At 42.1% G+C, this 21,058-nt stretch overlaps 1 protein-coding gene across 1 annotated transcript in view; it reads left to right on the forward strand.

Annotated features, from left to right (window-relative positions):
• Positions 1 to 21,058, forward strand: part of LOC126281565 (malate synthase-like) — a 112,170-nt gene that overhangs the window by 47,737 nt on the left and 43,375 nt on the right. The window contains exons 5-7 of the mRNA XM_049980638.1: positions 11,430 to 11,616; positions 11,713 to 11,853; positions 11,951 to 12,110. Of these exons, the coding sequence (XP_049836595.1) occupies positions 11,430 to 11,616; positions 11,713 to 11,853; positions 11,951 to 12,110 (488 nt within the window). The remainder of the gene's footprint in view (positions 1 to 11,429; positions 11,617 to 11,712; positions 11,854 to 11,950; positions 12,111 to 21,058) is intronic.

The raw sequence follows: 21,058 nt of genomic DNA on the forward strand, positions 1-21,058 counted from the left end.
TCACACGTCACTAGATCGTGGGACGAGCGAAAGTGTCTTCTTTATTTCTTAGTTGCCGGCACCCTATAAGGTATTTTACTCAGTGTTTGAGTTATTTTTATTGTTACAATGGGCTGTGCATTAAAAGCTTTAACATAGGGCCTGGAAATATACCAACAATAGTCATTACATCATGAGCCAATCGAAAGACCGAACAGGACCCGGGATTTCCCTAACTGTGACGTAAACTGTTCGAACATTTCGAGTTGTGCTCAAACACAGCCCTACTGAATAGTCTTTCCAAGTGCCACTAGAATGCACCATCGATCAGCGTTGATTACCACCTCGGGATACTTTATACGAAAATTAACATAAAACACAATTGTGTTACTATTTATTCTTAAGTCACCAAAGTCGGAATGAACATCATCTTTTTATTCGTTAACAATTTGCACACGACGGGAATCATGGAAGCTCATAGAAACTGTTCAAAGTGACAACCATTGGTCTCATTGTGTACGTAAGTTCATAATGCTTTGAGAGAACTGTCCCTTGCAGTCAGACTCATTTTCCCCATTGCTTGCACACATTGTTTATGATAGGAGTGTAATTACTTCCCTGCCAATGTTGTCCACTCTGTTGTCTTCAAAGTGAGCATTTTACGTACACTTTGACGGGTACTCACTGAAGAATCTTCCTCCATACAGTCCAATTCCATCTTCTAAAATTCCACTGTGCAAACAATTCTTCTTCGAAAATGTTGACCAGGACTCTGTGATTTGTGTGAACTAGTTTCTCGTAAGTCTGTTTACATAACGTTTTTATCTCAGTTAGGATGACACCAGTTGCGAAACTTTGTAATTTATCCGGTCATTTGATAATTTTATAACCTGTTTGACTCATTAAAGCGTTCGACCTGTTGTTTGCTGTCACATGTTTCTGCATAGGACTATTTGTCGACAGAATTTCGGGACAACCTACTTCCGAGTTACACATATCGTTGTAAAAACCTTTATAATCATTCTCCTGCGCGACAGTAGAGATGCTGTTGTCGTTTTGATCTTCAGTCCAAAGACTGGTTTGATGCAGCTCTCCATGATACTCTTCCTGTGGAAGCCTCTTCATCTCCGAATACGCCGGCCGCGGTGGTCTCGCGGTTCTAGGCGCGCAGTCCGGAACCGTGCGACTGCTACGGTCGCAAGTTCGAATCCTGCCTCGGGCATGGATGTGTGTGATGTCCTTAAGTTAGTTAGGTTTAAGTAGTTCTAAGTTCTAGGGGACTGATGACCACAGCTGTTAAGTCCCATAGTGCTCAGAGCCATTTTTTCATCTCCTAATAACTACTGCAACCTACATCCTTTTGAATCTGCTTAGCGTATTCATCTCTTGGTGACCCTCTAGGATTTTTGCCCTCCATGTTTCCCTCCAATATTAAATTCATGATCCCTCGATGCCTCAGAACATGTACTACCAACCGATCCCTTCTTGCAGTCACGTTGTACCGCCAAATCCTCTTCCCCCCAATTCTATTGAGTACCTCCTCATTTTCAAAAGTGTGTATTCTCTTCTTGTCTAAAGTCTGTATCGTCCATGTTTCACTTCCATCCATGGCTACATTCCATACAAATACTTTCAATATGGACTACCTGACATTCAAATCTACACTCGATGTTAACAAATTTCTCTTCTTTCCTTGTTTACATTTTATATCCTCTCTACTTCGACCATCATAAGTTATTGTGCTGCCAAAATAGCAGAACTCATCTACTACTTTAAGTGTCTCATTTCCTCGGCATCACCTGATTTAATTCACAAACCTCAAGGCTTTTATTTCTTCTCCTTGGATTTTAATTCCTACTACAAATTTTCTTTTGTTTCCTTTACTGCTTTCTCAATATACAGATTGAATAACATCGGGGATAGACTACAAGAACTGTCTTAAATATGAATCAGCCAATATTATGACGAAAAGAAATCTTGAACACTTTTGAGTTCATGAAAAGAACTCTGCGTCCAACTAAAGTCCATTCAAAGTACATGCACATGCACACTATTCACATTTTCACTTGTATTAGGTATTGCACTTTCTGATTCCGCTCGCTCGCCGTAATGAAAATTACGCTAATTCTTATGGCACAATACTAATCGTTGAATAAATTCTTCGCGTCCCCATTCATACTTGTTCATTCGACGAGCCGACTTCCCAGACTCGTTGCCTACGCGCCTTTCTGCATGCTCCAAAAGCTCACCCTATTCCTCAGCTAATGGGGCGTCCCACACCACGTGTTCATCTTGGGTCCAGCAGAGATGGGTAAGGGCAAGAATCGAAACACAGTAGAGGAACCGACATCTGTATCCCTCTGTACATTCGTTCTACATTCTGCCGCTTCGCACTTTAAATGCATGTCAGCAATTTCTTTAATGAGTGGTGGTTCATGACTGTAAACAGTGGAAAACGTCAATGTGAACACATCAGAGGCCACTCAATGTTAACCATCAAGATAGTCTACCAGCGCCGATTCGCCAGGTTGTTGTCCGTTGTGAAATACAAAATAGTAAAGCTGTCCTGAATCCGAATGTTGGTTTGAAAATCGGTTTGCTTTACTGGACATGGTCCTATTGTAGATGGCATTCCCTTGCCTGCCTCCAACTATAGGCGACTTTCAGTTAATCGTGAACACCGAACTAAGTAGCAACTTGCATTTTTCACATTAACAGTTCATTGCCGTAGGTAAATGAAGCGGTAAGTTGCAAATGAAATCGTAGGTCTGACCTAGGACCAAATCTCACCTTTTAATTTACAGGCTGTTACTTTACCACGGAACCACCGGATCCGACAGTTTGTAAGTGCGTGCGCCACAACCGCCTGGAGTATCCATTTTCTGCCAGTCAGAACTCATGTTACATCACCATCAGCTGCAACGGAAATTCTTTACTATTGCCATCACGTTTCGATTCACGTTTCGATTATCACAAATTGTCACCAAGGGCAGAAGGTCTTCAGGGATTATTTATGATAATTTTAACTGGTCGCAATAGTAAATAATTTTAACAGCAGCTGGTTTCATGAAATGTGATTTTCACTAGGCTATGATCTGCAGACAATCAGCTACAGAAAACAGCCTGGCAGAAGCGGAAAGTGTCCCACCGCGAAGTATCAGTTCGATATTTAACAAATTTTGTAGAAATATTCATCACATTCCTGGTATTAAATGGTTGAAATTTCATGCATTTCAGAACTTATGTCTGTTATCAACATCAGTATGAGTTGTAAACCCAACGGATATGAATACATTCTTGTATTCATTGTGGCATAGAAGCCAACAGCATTGACATGTCATAGTGAGGAATTTATGGGATATCTGAAACACACGCTGTGTCAGTTCATGAGGACTGCTGATTCGAGCCTCGTATAAAGGTACGAGTTTTGCCATCGCAATTCCGACGTGCTCTATGAGTGAAAAGTCGGAACCGGACAGGTCAGTCAAGAATTCGCATTCCTCAAGGCGATTGTGGTGTGAATTTCAGTGCAGGATCTTTCCATTACTTGCTGGAATTTGCCTTTTGGTGCACGGGTCATAAAGGACATGCCAATAAGATTTAGCGTTTCTGCCACATAGCAACGAGCTCGTACAAGGAGATCATCAGACTTGTGAATCATGGATTTTGGTGAGTCTACGGTTGTAGAGGAACCTGTACTGAGTACGTTCGCAGTGATTTCTCATGCAACGGTCCTTAGTATTCAAAAAAAAAAAAATCGACGTGCGAGTATCCTATATCTGTAACGTTAATGACACATGGATGGAAAATAAAATGGCAGCACCAAGAGGAGTTGTGGGACATAAAGGAAGTTGGTAGACGTGTTTTTGCTTCTCGCAAATGATGTTTATTTAAATTTCGCGACAGTCGCTTAAGACTGGCGATAGTAGCACCACTCTCAGGATGTATATGAGGTTTTCTTTAAATATAGACTGTAACGGCCATGAGCGTTAGTTACCTTCGAGGTTCGACATGGTGAGCTGGTGTCAGTCAAGAATGTATTTAAGGCGACAAAGACGCCATTATCAACGCCTCAGTTTGAACGACGCCGTGTGATAGGGCCATGAGAAGCTGGATGTTCCCTCTGCGATATTGCAGAAGACTTGGCAAGAATGTATCCACTGTACATGACTGCCGACAATGGCAGTCACGGCGATGTAGGGTCGCACGGGTTCTGGACGGCCACGTGGCACTAACGAGAGGGAAGACCATTATGTTCGGCTTCTGGCTCTGGCGCATCGTACTGCATCTGCAGCAGCAATCTGAGCAGCAGTTGGCAGTTGCTACAAATCGGTTACTTCAAGGACATCTCCGAATCAGACGCCCTGTAGCGTGCATTCCACTGACCCCAAACGACCGCCATTTACGACTTCAGTGGTGTCAAACGTGAGCTTATTGGAGGGCAGGGTGGAGGTCTGTTGTGTTCTCTAATGAAAGCTGGTTTTGCCTCTGTGCCAGCGATGGCCGTGTTTTGGTTAAAACGAGGCCAGTTAAGGGCCTGCAACCAACCTGTGTGCGTGCTAGACACACTGGACCTATGCGTATAGTTACAGTCTGGGATGCAACTTCGTATGACAACAGGAGCACTCTCGTGGATTTCCGACGCACCCTGAGTGCAAATTTGACCTTCAGTTTGGTGAGTCGACCTGTTGTGCTGTCATTCATGGACAGAATTCTAAGAGATGTTTTCCAACCGGATAACGCTCGCCCATACACCGCTGTTGTAACCCAGCGCGCTATACAGTGTGTCGGTGTGTTGCCTCGGCCTCCTCGTTTGCTAGATCTGCCTCCAATTGAGCATGTATGGAACGTCATCGGACGACAATTCCAGCGTCATCCACAACCAGCATTAACCATCCCTGTATTGACCGACCAAGTGCAACAGGCATGGAACTCTGTGCCACAAATAGACATCCGGCACCTACACAATACAAAGTACGCACATCTGGATGATTGCATTCAACATTCTGTCGGCTACATGTACCAGGATTTCATGCCAAAGGAGTGTAACCCCAGATGTTTGCATGGTAGAGTGCATGATACGTGCTTTCCGCACCCTCGGCAGGCATCCTCAATTTTATAATTGGCACCTGTACTATAGAAGACGCCGGCGGCCATTTGCAGCAACAAGCATCAATACTCAAACTAAAGTTTTATTCGGTGGTTTTGATCGAGTTAGAATTAGAATATTATTATAATGAAGTTTTATACCACCTTACAGAGTTTATTAAATGAAATATGCATACCAAATATTCTGTGAAATGATAAGGGAATATGGTGTGGCTGGGAGAAGTCACTGTAACATATTTATATAATAACACAATCACATTTATTCAATAAACATTACCATCTCAAATATTCCCTCTCACTTACCACGGAATGCTGGCGTGATACAAATAGTATAATATCTAAGTAAACTTAGTTAAACATGCTGCTAACATGTGCCGTGAATCGACAATCACTACTGCCTGCACATTTCTATCATAATTTAGCCACACACACACACACACACTCACACACTCACACACGCACACACGCACACACGCACACACACACACACACACGCACACACACACACACACACACACACACACACACACACACACACACATTCACTCTATTCATTTTATCTAACAGATAAAAGAGGAAGGTTCCCATACACCAAGTGGGACAACATTGGGAGAGAGCACATGGTTCCAAATGTAACTTTAATTCGGGCAAGTCCCGTCTTCACGTTTTACTAGCTCCGCGAGTTTTACTGGATATTATGAAGGAACAATTAAATCACACGCGTGAATTTACGTAGAAGATCCAGCTCGATCACGAAATGTGATTACGTCGAGCTGAAGCTTCTCACCAAGAAATGCACGGGGTCTGCGGACCACGTGTTACCAATCTCTCCACAATCAATAGTCAATAAAAACATTTAAATAAAAAACACTTTGCATATATCCTTCTCACTCACACTGAAATGCAAATTGAGCAATTCTGAGTATTACTCGGCAATGAGCGCCTGTTCACTCCCAAGTGCAGTGAACACAAATTCCCATGAAATTACTTGGCAAAAGAAATCATCTCCCTATCTCTCCTAACCGAGATGGTTCTAGGAAATACCATAGTGGCTTTCCTCAGCAGGGAAGCTGTTTCCAAGTTCAAAGTGAACATGGAATTCTAAATCTTCTCTAACTATCGATAGAGCAGAGCGTGCTTACTCACCCAGGTCTTCCCAGCAACAACCCCGATACGGTCTCCCTCGTCCGGGTCCACACATCGTGGCCGCAAGGACTCAGAGATACCGCACATGGTTACTTGCCAACCTAACGAGCGCTAATGACGCGCGTCGAGCTTATGCCTCTCTGGTCCAGTGCAGTCGCGCTCTACTAGATTCGAGGTTGGCTACACTTCCCTATGCCTATAGCACACCCACAGCCGACATCTCATGCATACCTCATCATACGTTCGCATTCACACTTTGCAGACAATTACCATATCTAATATTAAAATGATAGTCTATATTTAAATTACCCTATCTTACTAATTATCATCAGGCTCTTCCCTGAGTGTCGGAAGGGCACTCAGGTGTCTTTAGTTATGGGTTCGAGCCATGTAGCAGCTTACATGGAGCCGTTACAAGAGTAATTATAGAATTATGGTGTACGAATACGTGTAGACAGTATTTGCGCAGCAATCGCCAACATAGTGTAACTGAGGCGGAATAAGGGAAACAAGACCGCATTCTCCGAGGCAGATGAAAACCGCCTTAAAAACCATCCACAGGCTTTCTGGCGCACCAGACCTCGACACTAATGTGCCGGGTGGATCTGTGCTGCTAAAGCCACGGCGATCGTCTTCTGACAGTCTACAGGGATTATTTTGTTTGATATCCTCCTTCATGGTGCAACGATTATCTATGAAGTGAATTGTGCTACCTCCAGGAAATTGAATAAACGGCTTCAGTGTGTTCGTCGCCACAAAAATGCAAACGAAGTTCTTCTCCAATGCAACGGAAGACTTCACATAAGTCTGCGCATCCGAGATGAGCTCACAAAACTTGATTGAACTGTCCTTCCTCATCCACCATAGACCCCGGGTCTCGCAGCTTCCGACTTCCTTCTGTTTGGCCCAATGAAGGATGCACTCCGCAGGAAGCAGTTCTGGGATGATGGGTAGGTTATTGATGCTGTAAGGCGTTGATCAGTAAAGTAGTACCATGTGGGCTCACGCCCTCCCGCCCCTCTCCAGGAAGGTGGTTCAAAAATGGCTCTGAGCACTATGGGACTTAACATCTATGGTCATCAGTCCCCTACAACTTAGAACTACGTAAACCTAACTAACCTAAGGACATCACACAACACCCAGTCATCACGTCCAGGAAGGTGGCCTAAGCCCGTCGTATTGAGATTATTTTGAAAAATAGGGCTTCGCAGCCAAAAGAGTGGGGAATATTATGGTGTATTGGAATTCTGAATAAAATCAATCTGGTTTCAGAAAAAAAAGTGTTACGGTGCTTATTGAACCCCCTCATAGACGCGAGACTCATCGATGGCACCACAAAATTCTACGTAGAATCCTCTTTGACTCTGTACCTACATAACGCACGTCTCTGTTGTCTGCGGTAAGACGTCGAGAGTAAATATTATATGCCAACTCAAGATTTCATGCTATCTTTCAGTAACATCTTGTCGACTGTTGATAACACCCAGCCTGTTGCCTCTGCTCACGCAGCGGACGGTCCTGCGACCTTGTCATGTTGTAGTCCTGGAAGGGTCCATGCCTATTTCTGTTATCACATTATTGTCCCGTTATCACATTATTGTCCCGAGTCCAATTCGTTTCCACTGGTTCCCTAATCATTGCTCTGCAGTCAAATGTCTGTGAGATCTGTCGGTGTGATACTCCCATGCCACTCGCGCCTATGTTTCAACTTTTCTCTAGGTCTAAAAGATGTCGATAAGTTGCACGTGCTCGTCCTATAGGGATGCAGTGTTGCGATATCCACTTCGATTGCTGCTGTTACTTTAGAGACGGACAATAGCTATGATAAGCTTCACGCGAAAGGAATAGCTTTCTCCGTGTTTAGAATACTGAAAATCAGCTCGCAAGTATGAAATTTTAAATAACACATCCCACAGGCATATACACTGGAGTATCAGTTCGGCAGCGTTCGTTTCTGAGAAAAAAAAATGCGACGCACCACAGAGGAATTATCTGAATGGAACGGAAATCGATGTACAGATAAAAAAATGATTACAACGTCAGAAAAATTGGATGATTCATTCACGAAAAAAAGCTTCACAAATTGCGCAAGTCAGTAACGCATTGATCCTCGTCTGGCCCGTATGCAAGCAGTTATTCGGCTTGTAACTGACTGAGAGTTGTTGGGTGTCCTGCTGAGGGATACGGTGCGAAATTCTGCCCAATTGGTGCTATAAATGGGCAAAATCTCGAGCTGATTGGAGGGTCCTGCCCATAATGCTCCAAATGTTCTCAATAGGGCAAAGATCCGGCGACCTTCCTGGTGAAGGTACGGTTCGGCAACCACGAATACCAGCAGTTGAAACTCTCACCATGGGCAGGCGGGTATTATCTTGCTGAAATGTAAGCCCAGGACGGCTTCCCATGAAAGGAAACAAAATGGGACGTAGAATATCGTTGACGTGCCGCTGTGCTATGAGTGCTGCGGATGACAACGAAAGGGGTCCTGCTACGAAAATAAATGGAGAAATGGCACCCCAGACCATCACTCCTGGTTTCCTGGCAGTTTGGTATCCTACAGCTGTCCAGGGCGTCGCCAGACACTTCTTCGGCCCAGAATCTCATTGTCTAAAATTGTTTTCAGTGATGGGTCCCGATGGCCAGTGAATTTCAACTGCCTTCTTCTTGCTTGCCAAACCGCCAGGTCGACGGATCTCTACCCGAGAACGTTGGAGCGTTATTTGCGAGGCCCTCCAATCAGTTTCGGGATTTTGAAGATCTAATGCGCCTGTTGCAAAGAATTTTACACGATATCCTCAGGAGAACATCCAACAGCTCTGTCAATCAATTCCAAGCCGAATAACAGCTTGCCTAAGGGCCAGATATGGACCAACGCGCTATTGACTGAAACATCCAAAAAATGTTCAGATGTGCGTGAAATCTTATGGGACTTAACTGCTAAGGTGCTCAGTTCCTAAGCTTACACACTACTGAACCTAAATTATCCGAAGGACAACCACACACACCCATGCCCGAGGGAGGACTCCAACCTCCGCTGGGACCAGCCGCACAGTCCATGACTGCAGCGCCTTAGACCGCTCGGCTAGCAACCAATTTTTCTGAGATCGTAATTTGTTTGTCTGTACATGTCCAGTAGATCTGCCTATTTCCGTTTTATCTGGATATTTCTTCATGGAACTTCTTTTATTTTTATTCCTTAGGTGTAATTTTTTTCAGCAATGTATTTCAAAACCTACCCAGCAAAGCAACAGGTGTCATCCTTGTCTACCAACAGATGAAGACTGATGCTCTTTTCGATAATCGCAATTTGTATCTGTAATAAAGCCTTTCCCATATCATATAATAGTGAAAAAAATTATTTCCGACTAGTATCTACAAGTAGTAGGACACCACATAATGAAAATATTTCAAAGTCCTTAATTTGGGGTCTAATAACGTCTTTATAATATGATATTAAATTGCTACAGTGCAGTGTCTGAGACACTACGCTGACGATCAACAGCCGCATTCAACGAAGAATGAAGCCTCAAACTGTGATTATGGTTCCGTATCAACTGTAGAACGTATCAGAACAAATAAAATTTTGTGCCATACCGATACTCGAAACCGAATTTCCCGCTTGTCGCGAGCGGCCGCCTAAACGACTTCGGCTATCCACGTAAATTTCCACTTATCCTGATGTCTACTGTCCCTTGTACTTGCATTATATTACCGTGATCCTCTCACAGTGAGAGACATTATTTTCGCTTCATCGCCTAGCTGTCACGCAAAATAATGCCATACAGTGTCTGATACACTGCATTGACGATCAACAGGGAGTAGAGACCAGAACAAAAGGAGGTGAGGCCGCAACTGGAAACGTGCTCGGATAGCCGAAGTGGTTGAACTGACCGCTCGCGACAAGCAGGAAATAGTGTTCGATTCTCAGCCCGACACGAATTTTCATTTGTTCTGAAGTTTTCTACAGCATTATGCGGACCATAATCGCAGATTAGATTAGATTAGATTAATTATTCATTACATGGACCCATAAAAGAGGGAATCCTCCTGGGTGTGGAACATGTCAGGTAAACACATTACAAAAATGTAATTAGAAAAACTTGAATTTCATTAATTTTAATGATCCTCAGTCAATAAACAGTAAGCCACCAAATATTCTTTTAAGTTATGTTTAAATTGTGCCTTGTCCGAAACTATACTCTTAATGGTTGCTGGTAACTTATATGTGTTGCTGAATACTGGACTCCTTTCTGGTCAATGGTAAGTTATTTTAAATCTTTATGTATACTGTTCTTATTCCTAGTATTGATACTGTGTACTAAGCAGTTAGATGGAAAAAGAGATGTACTTTTTACAAGAAACTTCATTAAGGAATAAATATACTGAGAAGCTGTGGTTAATATGCCCAATTCTTTGAATAGGTTTCGACATGATGTCTTGGATTTACACTACTTATTACTCTCATTATACGCTTCTGTACTCTAAAAATTTTTTCTCTGTTTGTGGAGTGATACCATATGACATAATGCAGTGAAAATAAGCAAAATATGCCAGTTTTTTAATATTTATTTCTCCTATGTCTGAAATCATTCGCATTGCAAACATAGACCTGTGTAGGTACTTTAGCAGTTCGTTAGTGTGTTGCTCCCAACTGAATTTATTATCAAGTTGTAATCCCAAGAATTTTACACTCTCAACTTCTCTTATTTCCATGTCATCGTATTTCATACACACACCAGAAGGAAATCTCTTGGAAGTTCTGAACTGCATATAGTGGGTCTTTTCAAAGTTTAATGACAGTGAATTGACGTCAAAGGTTTGTGTCACCCTATAAAAATTCAATATATATATTCGAAATACATACTTCATGTTACTTATTCCATTGTGTGTTGTCTGTGATCGCAAATCATCTGCGAATAGTAGCACTTGAAACTGCTTAAGACGTACAAAGTAGAGTCAGGTTGCTGATCCGCAAAATAATGTGAAAGACCTGAAGATGGTAGTTACGAAGTGCAACCGTTCATCTTGTAAATCACTTGTGAAACCGACTGCAAGTAAACTGTGATTAATACACTAAAGTTTGCAGAAACTCTACGAAACATGTGAAGCCTAATAAAGATATTGTTGGTTTGAACTGCGTCCATGTGTGTAAGATCGCGGCAAACAATAATGTAGTTTACTCATTTTAAAAACAGGTAGATGGCAAAGAGGTGCCGGGAGCTGTTTTCGATTTCGCTCTGTTGATGTTTCACTGCGGTCACATCCTCGCTGCGAATCAGAGTGGACCATTTTTCTACCTGTCAAAAGTTGAAGGCGCTTTCGAAGCGCGGCTCTGGAACGAAATATTCGTATGGGCCCAGGATGCTCTGCGAATACCACGGGGTAAGTTACAAAAATTTAAAAGCATGATTTTTAAGCTTTTACCCATATTTCTCGTATTGCTAGAAATTATTTTGTGATGTCTGCACCATTTTGCAGGTACCATTAAAGCATGTGTCTTAATAGAAAATATTCTGTCGTCTTTCGAGATGGAAGAAATTCTTTATGAGTTGAGAGAGCACTCTCTAGGGCTGAATTGCGGAATATGGGACTACGCTGCTTCAATTATAGCGAAATTCGGTGAGTACTCATTTCATAGTGGGCTTTCTCGTATTCAAACAGAATCGTAAAATTGTTGGCTTCGTGTAACGGCGCTTAATAAACCTAAATGCTTTAGGTGATCGCAAGGAGTTCGTCCTGCCTGACCGTAACAAGTACGTGAACATGGAGAAACACTTCCTGGTGTCCTACATGCGACTCGTGGTGCAGACCTGCCACAGAAGAGGCGCACACGCCACGGGGGGCATGGCGGCGTTCGTAGTTGAAGGCGACGACAGGTACGCCAAAGCGTAGGTGCACAAATTGCCCTTCCAGCTTGCCTGCCCCTGTCTCCGCCGAAACCATTAAAGCAGCTCAGCCTGCCGCTTGCACTATCAATCGAGCGTCACCAGGTGCGTACACGTTTGCTTAGCTAGTTTTACTGCAGCTCGGCAGCAAAATGAACACACCAAATTTAGAGGACATTGAGGAGAAATTAAGAATTTGGATATATACGAGGTCCGACAATAAAGTAATGAGACTGGCGTGAAAAAAAATGTTGCTTACCGTTTTAGTCAAGTTTAGTGTTGTCTCCTTGAAAGTAGTTCCCTTCTAATTGCCCACACTTTTTCCAGAGCGTCTGCCATTGATGTTAACATTTCTGGAGTTCATCTTCTGTAATATCCTCCAAGACCCTCGTCACAGCTTTTTGGATATCTTGTGTTGTTTGAAAATGGTGTCCCTTGACCGCCGTTTTGACTCTTGGAAATACAAAAAAAGTCGCACGGAGCGATATCTGGTGAATAAGGTGGCTGTGGTAGTACTGAAATTTGTTTTGAGGTTAAAAAGTCTGTACTGACAGAGTAGTATGGGATGGCGCATTCACTTGATGCACAATCCAACTATCAGCAATGTTGGCATGGACACGAAGAACTCTTTTACGAAGTCTTTCTAAAATTTATTTGTAGCAATATTGCTTAACTGTTTGTCCAGGAGGCACCCACTCTTTATTAACAATTCCCTTGGAATCAAAGAAGCACACATGCATGCATTTCACTTTTGACTTTGACAAGCGAGCTTTTTTTGTCTAGGTGATCCCTTTGAGCACCATTACTCCCATAAAACGGCTCAACAATTCTGGATTGATTTCCGTTTGCACTAACAGATCGGCTGCCACATTTTTCCGTGTTTCTCACTGTTGTGGTGTGAGATTTTTGGGGACCATTTTTGCACAAGTCTTTCTCATACCAAGATATTCAGTTGTTATTATTAGACGAGCCGTTTCTCGATTGACGTTCAGTTCTTCTGCAATCATTTTCACGGATAATCTTCGATAAGATCGTACGAGTTCATGCACCCTGGCTAAGTTGACATCCGTCCGTGAGGTTGATGGTCGTCCAGTGCGGTCTTCATCTTCAACCATTCGTTTTGCCTTCACGAAACATTATATGCCAACGAAAAACTTGACTCTTGACATAACCTCCTCTCCCAAAGCCTTCTGAAGCTTACCGTAAGTTGTCGTCGCGTTTTCACCCAATTTAACGCAAAAAAATGGCATACCGTTGCGCAGTATTATGCGGTTCCATTTCCGTGATGAGAGAAACAAACACGTGTTAACTTATGACAGCACAACTCACGACTGAGCAGTTCATCGATGAGCTGCTTGGACTAGAAGCAGCTTATAGGCCAAGGTCAAAGATATTGTGCTTACACAAGCCTGCAGGGTTGTCACATCTTGCAAAGAAAATCAGTCTCATTACTTTACTGTCGCACCTGGTATACCAGTTACTAAAGAGAGTCCAGCAGGGGAAATGTTATCTCGTGTTCATGAGGCGGCTTCAAATAATTTTATAGGTGTCTCACAATGGAAAATGCATACAATGCTACTAAATACTCATTAGGGAACATCTGGTATGTTACAACGTGTTTGTAAATTTGGCCAGCAGTGTCCTTACTGCATAAACATTTTGAAAGAGAAACTCAGTAGCTGACAAGTGTGTAGAAATGTCTGGTGAGCACTTGAGTCTATTTAACAGTATATAGGATTTCTAAATTTGGGGCAAACATGATTGAAAGAGGAGAAAAATATGGATCAGTGGACATTAAAAACTACATTCTGGTGGTACGCAATGTAGTGCAAAGAAAGCTTAGTACGAAAGAAAAGCTTCTTCTTTTTAGATTCACATAATAAGAATAACGAACTTCGTGTTTCTTAAAATGCTTTTGGAGAATTTAGAACGAACTGTTTTGGCCACTTAGATTCAATTCAACTAGTTCACAATTCACATGCTGGAAAAAGCAAAAAAATTGTTATAACTGGGGTCTTATTTGGCTGTAACACACCAAAGTTACAGAAAGGAGTCTTCTGAAGCCTTATTTTAGTCGGCGTTGCAGTATAATAGACATCCTCAGGTTCTCAGGTGCAAAGGATTTCGACTTTTAGAACCGATTCTGCTTACTACAGAAAACGTGTATTAGTGATGACCTGGCGATGGTTCGAATTGAGAATAGCCAGTATTAGTCGAAAGAGGATGAAGTTGCAGACAAAACCGTTCTTATCCATATAAGTAAATAAGTCCGAAATACGCTGAGAAGGACAAATAAAATCCACCATTTACTGGCGTACAATGCCCCAAAATGAATATATATTTCATTGAGACTCGTCTTGAGATACTCAGGAGAAGAAAGACTTTTCATCGACTTACAAACCATACTCATAACACTACAATGAAAGCGTAGAAGATAAACGCAGGGTAACAAGGTAGCAGGGCGAGAAGACAGGCAGGCAATCAAGACTCCTTTAGCATGTTTGGGTTAGGTACAACTCATCTTGGATGGGAGTAATACAGCCTGCCCATTCTGCTGACAACGTGCGGCGGTTTGTCTGCCTAACTAACAGGTAAGCATAGGCAGGTTAAAAGTGGACCATGTACTATACACCTCTACGCCAAAGCCATCGCACGAAGGTACTCACTGCTTATAGTTCAACACAGTAACAAGATGTGTAAAAGGCTGTGGCTCCCGCATGAATGAATCGTAAAGCTGAACAATATACATTGTTATATTCAAAATAAAACAGTCATGGCTGCAAAGTTATTTTTATTTAAAAATGGCGCTTTTCGTTGTGGTTAGTCATCATCCGATTATCTAGAAGGAAAAACCAAGCTAATTAACTAAATATCCTATAACATTATAAGGCAAGTTCTAAGCTGCCTCAATAATTTATTGAAACCGTAGACAACACTCACGGTAAATTGTCAAATGAAATTCATTGCGCCTGCTACTAAACCTCTATGTCAACCACATACACGTAAAACCGTCTGTACGAAAATCTGGTCTTCAGAATAGATAAAGGAATTGAGGGAACCTAGGCGGAAAAATCAGCCCAGTCACACTGGAAACGAGGTCTGACGAACTGATAAAGGAAACCAATGAAGAATTACAAATACCTCTGAATTGTTATAGCAGCGAGTAAAGAATAGCGTAGAGCCATGACGGGAAGCCAAATAGCTGAGCAGTCTAACCGCAGTGGCACTAGAATTACTAAATGGCGGGTGACCGGATATAGTCCCACTAAAACAACGACAGCGCAGCAGATGGTGCTAGTATCTTAATTTGAAATGTGAAACTGATTATAAGGAAAGACGTGTAGCCTTGTCATGTGAGACGGAAAGCGGCAGTTGTGAAGGATGTTGCTTGCCCCATGCTGGAGGGCTATGTGCTTGGTGCTGTAGTGCTGGAACCACGGTCACTGTCACACCCACGTTCAAGTGGATGTACCTCCCTTTGCACTTATTTAAGACCATATGGCCGTTAGATCGTGTTCGCACATTATCCTCTCATGGATCGCTACCTGCAGTTTGTCCTCAGTTTATCAAAAACGCCCTAGATACGATGATTATTGCTGTAAAATATTTTATTCCAAAAACATGCATATTTGGTTATCATTGTCAATACACTCGCCTCCTCTATTTCTTAAAACCTCCATGCGAATTTTGCGTTGATCGAAACAATGCTAGGTATCGTCCTCTGTGAGCTCCTTGGAGGTGCATACCGCTTTTTTTTTTCACTGTTTCTACAGACTGAAATCTTGTTTCTTTTAATCCAGATTTGGTCGTAGGGAAATTAAGTCACATGGTGCTAGGTAAGGCGAATAATGTAGGTGGTCTAACGCTGGGATGCTGTACTTCGCTAGAAATCTGTGAACAGAAAATGCGGTAGGAGGTGGTGCGTTGTCTTGATACTGAACCCATGACTTGTTCTTCCCTAATTAGGATCAAAAATGGCTCTGAGCACTATGGGACTTAACATCTTAGGCCATCAGTCCCCTAGAACTTAGAACTACTTAAACCTAACTAACCTAAGGACATCACAGACATCCATGCCCGTGGCAGGATTCGAACCTGCGACCGTAGCAGTCCCGTGATTCCGGAGTGCAGCTCATAGAACCGCGCGGCCACCGTGGTTAGCCCTAATTAGGATCGTTTTTTTCTTATTTTCTCGCGCAGTTGAGCAAGAATCTAAAGGTCTTACTGTTAATTAATAATTTGACTTTTAGAACCCTGATGAAAATACAGCATCCCATGAATATCGAAGAAAACAATCGTCGTCTCTTTCAATCTTGAATTATTCATTCGAGATTTTTTCGCTATCAGTGAACTTATGTCAAAATCATAGCTTCGTTTCCAATTATAGTTTTCCTTTTCACACACCCTTACATTATTAATTATGAGAATAAAAATTAGAGCAAAAAAGTAATAAAACATTTTAAGCACCTTGCGCTTTCTGTTGGTCCAACTTGGCAGTACAAGTTTAAACATGGATTATCACACCAAGCGAAAAAACTGTAATAGAGATAGAGTTTCCGACTGGAGAAAAAGAAGAAAATAAATGTGTCAGACGAGGTCCGACACTAGAGCCGAAAGGATTGATTTTGATCTGTAACGATGGGAAACGTTTTCCCAGAAGCAAATTAAACATAGTCCCACCTTATTGCATTTGGTATATGGTTGAAGAGATCGAAGTCCTTCAACAGCTCTCCTCGTCCTCATTGATAACAAATGAAACACGCAAGAAAAAAAACTAGGAGTAAACACAGGTGTGTCGTCAATCAGGTAACTGCCCTGTGGTTTAATGCTTAGCTTTGCTGGTTACTGAGGTGAAGATCAGAAGTTCTATTCCTGGTGACTGCATCTTGTTTTTGTGGTTAGGAAGATCTCGAAAGGCCTCGATTGTCAACAATCAGTAATTGTTTGCGGGGCTACATTTCCAATAACACAACAGTTTCTAGCGTAATTAAAAACATGATTTCGTATTTTGATTCAAAAGGTTCAAAAGGCTCTGAGCACTGTGGAATTTAACATCTGAGGTCATCAGTCCCCTAGAACTTAGAACTACTTAAACCTAACTAACCTAAGGACATCACACACATCCATGCCCGAGGCAGCTTCGAACCTGCGACCGTAGAGTATTTTGTTTCAAATAGGACCTAGAATTATTATTATTATTATTATTATTATTGTTATCAGCTTATCATAAGCCCCCAACCTAATTCTTAACTTTAAACTGGCATCATCTTTCACAAACACTTGTGCATATAGCATGTATAGTTTCCCATTCGGATAGTTTGTGTGGGTACCTCGTCCACCTTAAAATAGATTTCATGGATATTCCATTCGACAGATTAATAGGACACTAACCCTCCAAGCCAAAAGTTTGTCACAGGATGCATAAGACAATACCTCGGCAAAACTCTTTCTACGTGTTGTCAATGTTTGGTCTAGGCATCCAGAATACTCCTGAAAATTCGATTTGAGGTGAGCTTAGGTTCGTAGCCTAGGACTGGCCAAACTCTATAGTGGGGTGGTCCGCAGGGTGGATTAGTTGCAGTGAACACCGACACTGCATTCCTCTTTTGTAACCCATCAAGTCTACTGTTGCTAGTCCCTGTGCTTCCTTCATTTCAACCATCAGCTCACAGCCTGGGGAACACAATATGTCGAAGGCCCCTCAGAACGGTAACCCCTCGGGCGGTTGACTTTCGCAGTTCCACCATCACACGATGGCGCTTCCCGTGTCACCGGCTAATGAGGACCCTGCTCTTACGACCATAAGGCATGCATTAAATACATAAAGCGCGATAATGATTAGTGAAGTTACTGCAGCTTCCCAGCTGAAGTATCATCCATAGAAGTAAACGGTGGCCCGAAACATCATCGGATAATAACAAAGTAAGCTGCCAAACTGCCAAATTTTCTAAAAAATGTATGCATGCTTCCTTAAAAAAAATGAGTGTTCCTGAGTAGTTGAACGGAATGGACAGTGTCTTGAAACGAGGATATAAGATGAACATCAACAAAAGCAAAACGAGGATAGTGGAATGTAGTCGAATTAAATCGAGTGATTCTGAGGGAATTAGATAAGGAAATGAGACACTTAAAGTAGTGAAGGAGTTTTGCTATTTGGGGAGTAAATTAACTGATGATGGTCGAAGTAGAGAGGATGTAAAATGTACACTGGCAATGGCAAGGAAAGCGTTTCTGAAGAAGAGACATTTGTTGACATCGAGAATAGATTTAAGTGTCAGGAAGTCGTTTCTGAAGGTATTTGTATGGAGTGTAGCCATTTATGGAAGTGAAACATGGACGATAAATAGTTTGGACAAGAAGAGAATAGAAGCTTTCGAAATGTGGTGCTACAGAAGAATTCTGAAGATTAGGTGGGTAGGTCACATAACTAATGAGAAGGTATTGAATATAATTGAGGAGAAGAGGAGTTTGTCGCACAACTTGAGAAGAAGAAGGGACCAGTTGGTAGAACATGTTCTGAGGCATCAAGGGATCACAAATTTAGCATTGGACGGCAGCGTGGGGTGGGGTGGGGGGTGGGGGGGTAAAAATCGCAGAGGGAGACCAAGAGATGAATACACTAAGCAGATTCAGAAGGATGTAGGTTGCAGTAAGTCCTGGGAGTTGAAGAAGCTTGCACAGGATAGAGTAGAATGGAGAGCTGCATCAAACCAGTCTCAGGAGTGAAGACCACAAGAACAAAAACAACACCAACATCATTTAAAAATAGAAAATTTGCGCTTGCTTTCGAACAAATTTTCCCATAAGATACTGATGTAATTAACATAAAGAACCTGGATCTTAATACCAAGGTATTGGAAAACAATTATAGTTCTCCTTCCAACAGAAAAATACGTGGTTGACATTGTGATCTACAGCTACGTATATAATCGGAAACTGTTACAACCTAATCATTTACCTACTATTTCAACGACGTTGCGGCGCTATGTTTTCTTCTTTAAAATGAAATGAATTTTACTTGAAGTTATTGTAGTTAGAACCTCGACGAAATATAAACGTCTGTATGGGTGGTGTAAAACAATGACTCAGTCTACTTATCTTGAGATCTGCTCGTTGTCCTAGAATTCTAGAGAGAACTGAATTCACATTTTAGGTTCAAACAGCGTGTAATGTGAAATAAGAGGAAGTTTCGCCTGTGTACTTCTCATGGTATCGATACTTCAGATAAAAATAATTACATCCAATTGAACTGACACGCGCATTTCATAGTTACAAATACTCTCTTCAGTTTTAGACATACAAGTCAGCAAAATTACAATAAGAATTTGTTTGAAATGCGTAATACAAACAATCAACTTACCATTTTTATTAATTGCATGAAGATGAAAGTTACGTGATGTTCCTCGCATTTATACGTCTTATATATGATTGCATCTTTTCATTAATATGCACGGTAGGTCTTTTCTTTCACGTAGAGGTTCCACTTATCAGTTTGTTTACGTCTTCCAGACTGCTTTATTATGTGAATGAATTTAGTACATTAACAAATAAAGACTTACATTGTGTACATTTTTTTACACATTGACGCTAACAAATCACATGGTATTCCAGGTATTTAGACAAAAATTAAGTAACAGAGCATTATACGATTTCATTGTTCAATAATTAGAATACGTTCATTTCAAACTTTCCCGCGAATTAACCGAGTTTTATAGTTTCGGTGCATTGCTGTTTCAAGCTCATACACATTTCATATCGTTCACAAGGCAGGGATGCTGGTGCGAACATCGTATTTACACTGAAGTGACAAAAGTCATGGGATAGCGATTTGCACATATACAGATGGTGGTAGTATCGCATACACATGGTACAAAAGGAAAGTGCATTGGGGGAGCTGTCACTTGTACTCAGGTGATTCGTGTGACATGGTTTACGACTCCGTTGTGGCTTCACGAGGGGAGTTAACATACTTTTAACGCGGAATAGTAGTTGGAAATAGGCGCATGGGTCATTTCATTTCGCGAATATTTAGGGTATTTGATATTCCGGGATCCACATGTCAACAGTGTGCCAAGAATACAAAATTTCAGGTGTTACATCGCCTCACACAACAGTGGTCGACAGCCTGCACTTAACGACGGAGAGCTGCGGCGTTTACGCAGAGTTGTCAGTGCTACCAGACAAGAAACACTGCGTGAAATAAGCGGGAAATCAATGTGGGACGTGCGACGAACGTGTACGTTAGGAAAGTACTTCGAAACTTGGCCTTAAAGGGCTATGGCAGCAGACGACCGACTCCAGTGCTTTTGCTAACAGCACGACGTCACCTGCACCGCCTCTCCTTGGCTCGTGACCATATCGGTTGGACCCTAAACGATTGCAAAACTGTGGCCTGGTCAGAAAAGTCCCGATTTGAGTTGGTGAGAGCTGACAGTAGGGTTAGAAATCTGGTGCAGACCTCACGAAGCAATGGACTCAAGATGTCAACAAGGCACTGGGCAACCAGGTGGTGGCTCCATAACAGTATGGGCTGTTTTTACATGGAATGGACTGGGTTCTCTGGCCCAATGGAACCTATCATTGACTGGAAATTATTATATTCGGCTACTTGGAGACCATTTTCAGCCATTCACGAATTTCATTTTCCCAAAGATTGATGGAATTTTTATTGATGTAACGCGATGTGTCATCGAGTCACTCTTATTCGCGATTGGTCTGAATCCCATCGAACACTTTTGGGACGTAATCGAGAGGTCAGTTCCTGCACCGGTGACAGTTTCCCAATTATGGATGGCTATGAGGCAGCATGGCTCAGCATTCTTGCAGGGGACTTCCAACAACGTGCTGAGTCCATGCCACATTGAATTGCTGCACTACAGCGGGCAAAAGAAGGCCGACACGATATCAGGAGGTATCCCATGACTTTTGCCAGCTGAGTG

This window comes from Schistocerca gregaria, chromosome 7 (genome assembly GCF_023897955.1).
Source record: "Schistocerca gregaria isolate iqSchGreg1 chromosome 7, iqSchGreg1.2, whole genome shotgun sequence".
Classification (NCBI taxonomy): domain Eukaryota; kingdom Metazoa; phylum Arthropoda; class Insecta; order Orthoptera; family Acrididae; genus Schistocerca; species Schistocerca gregaria.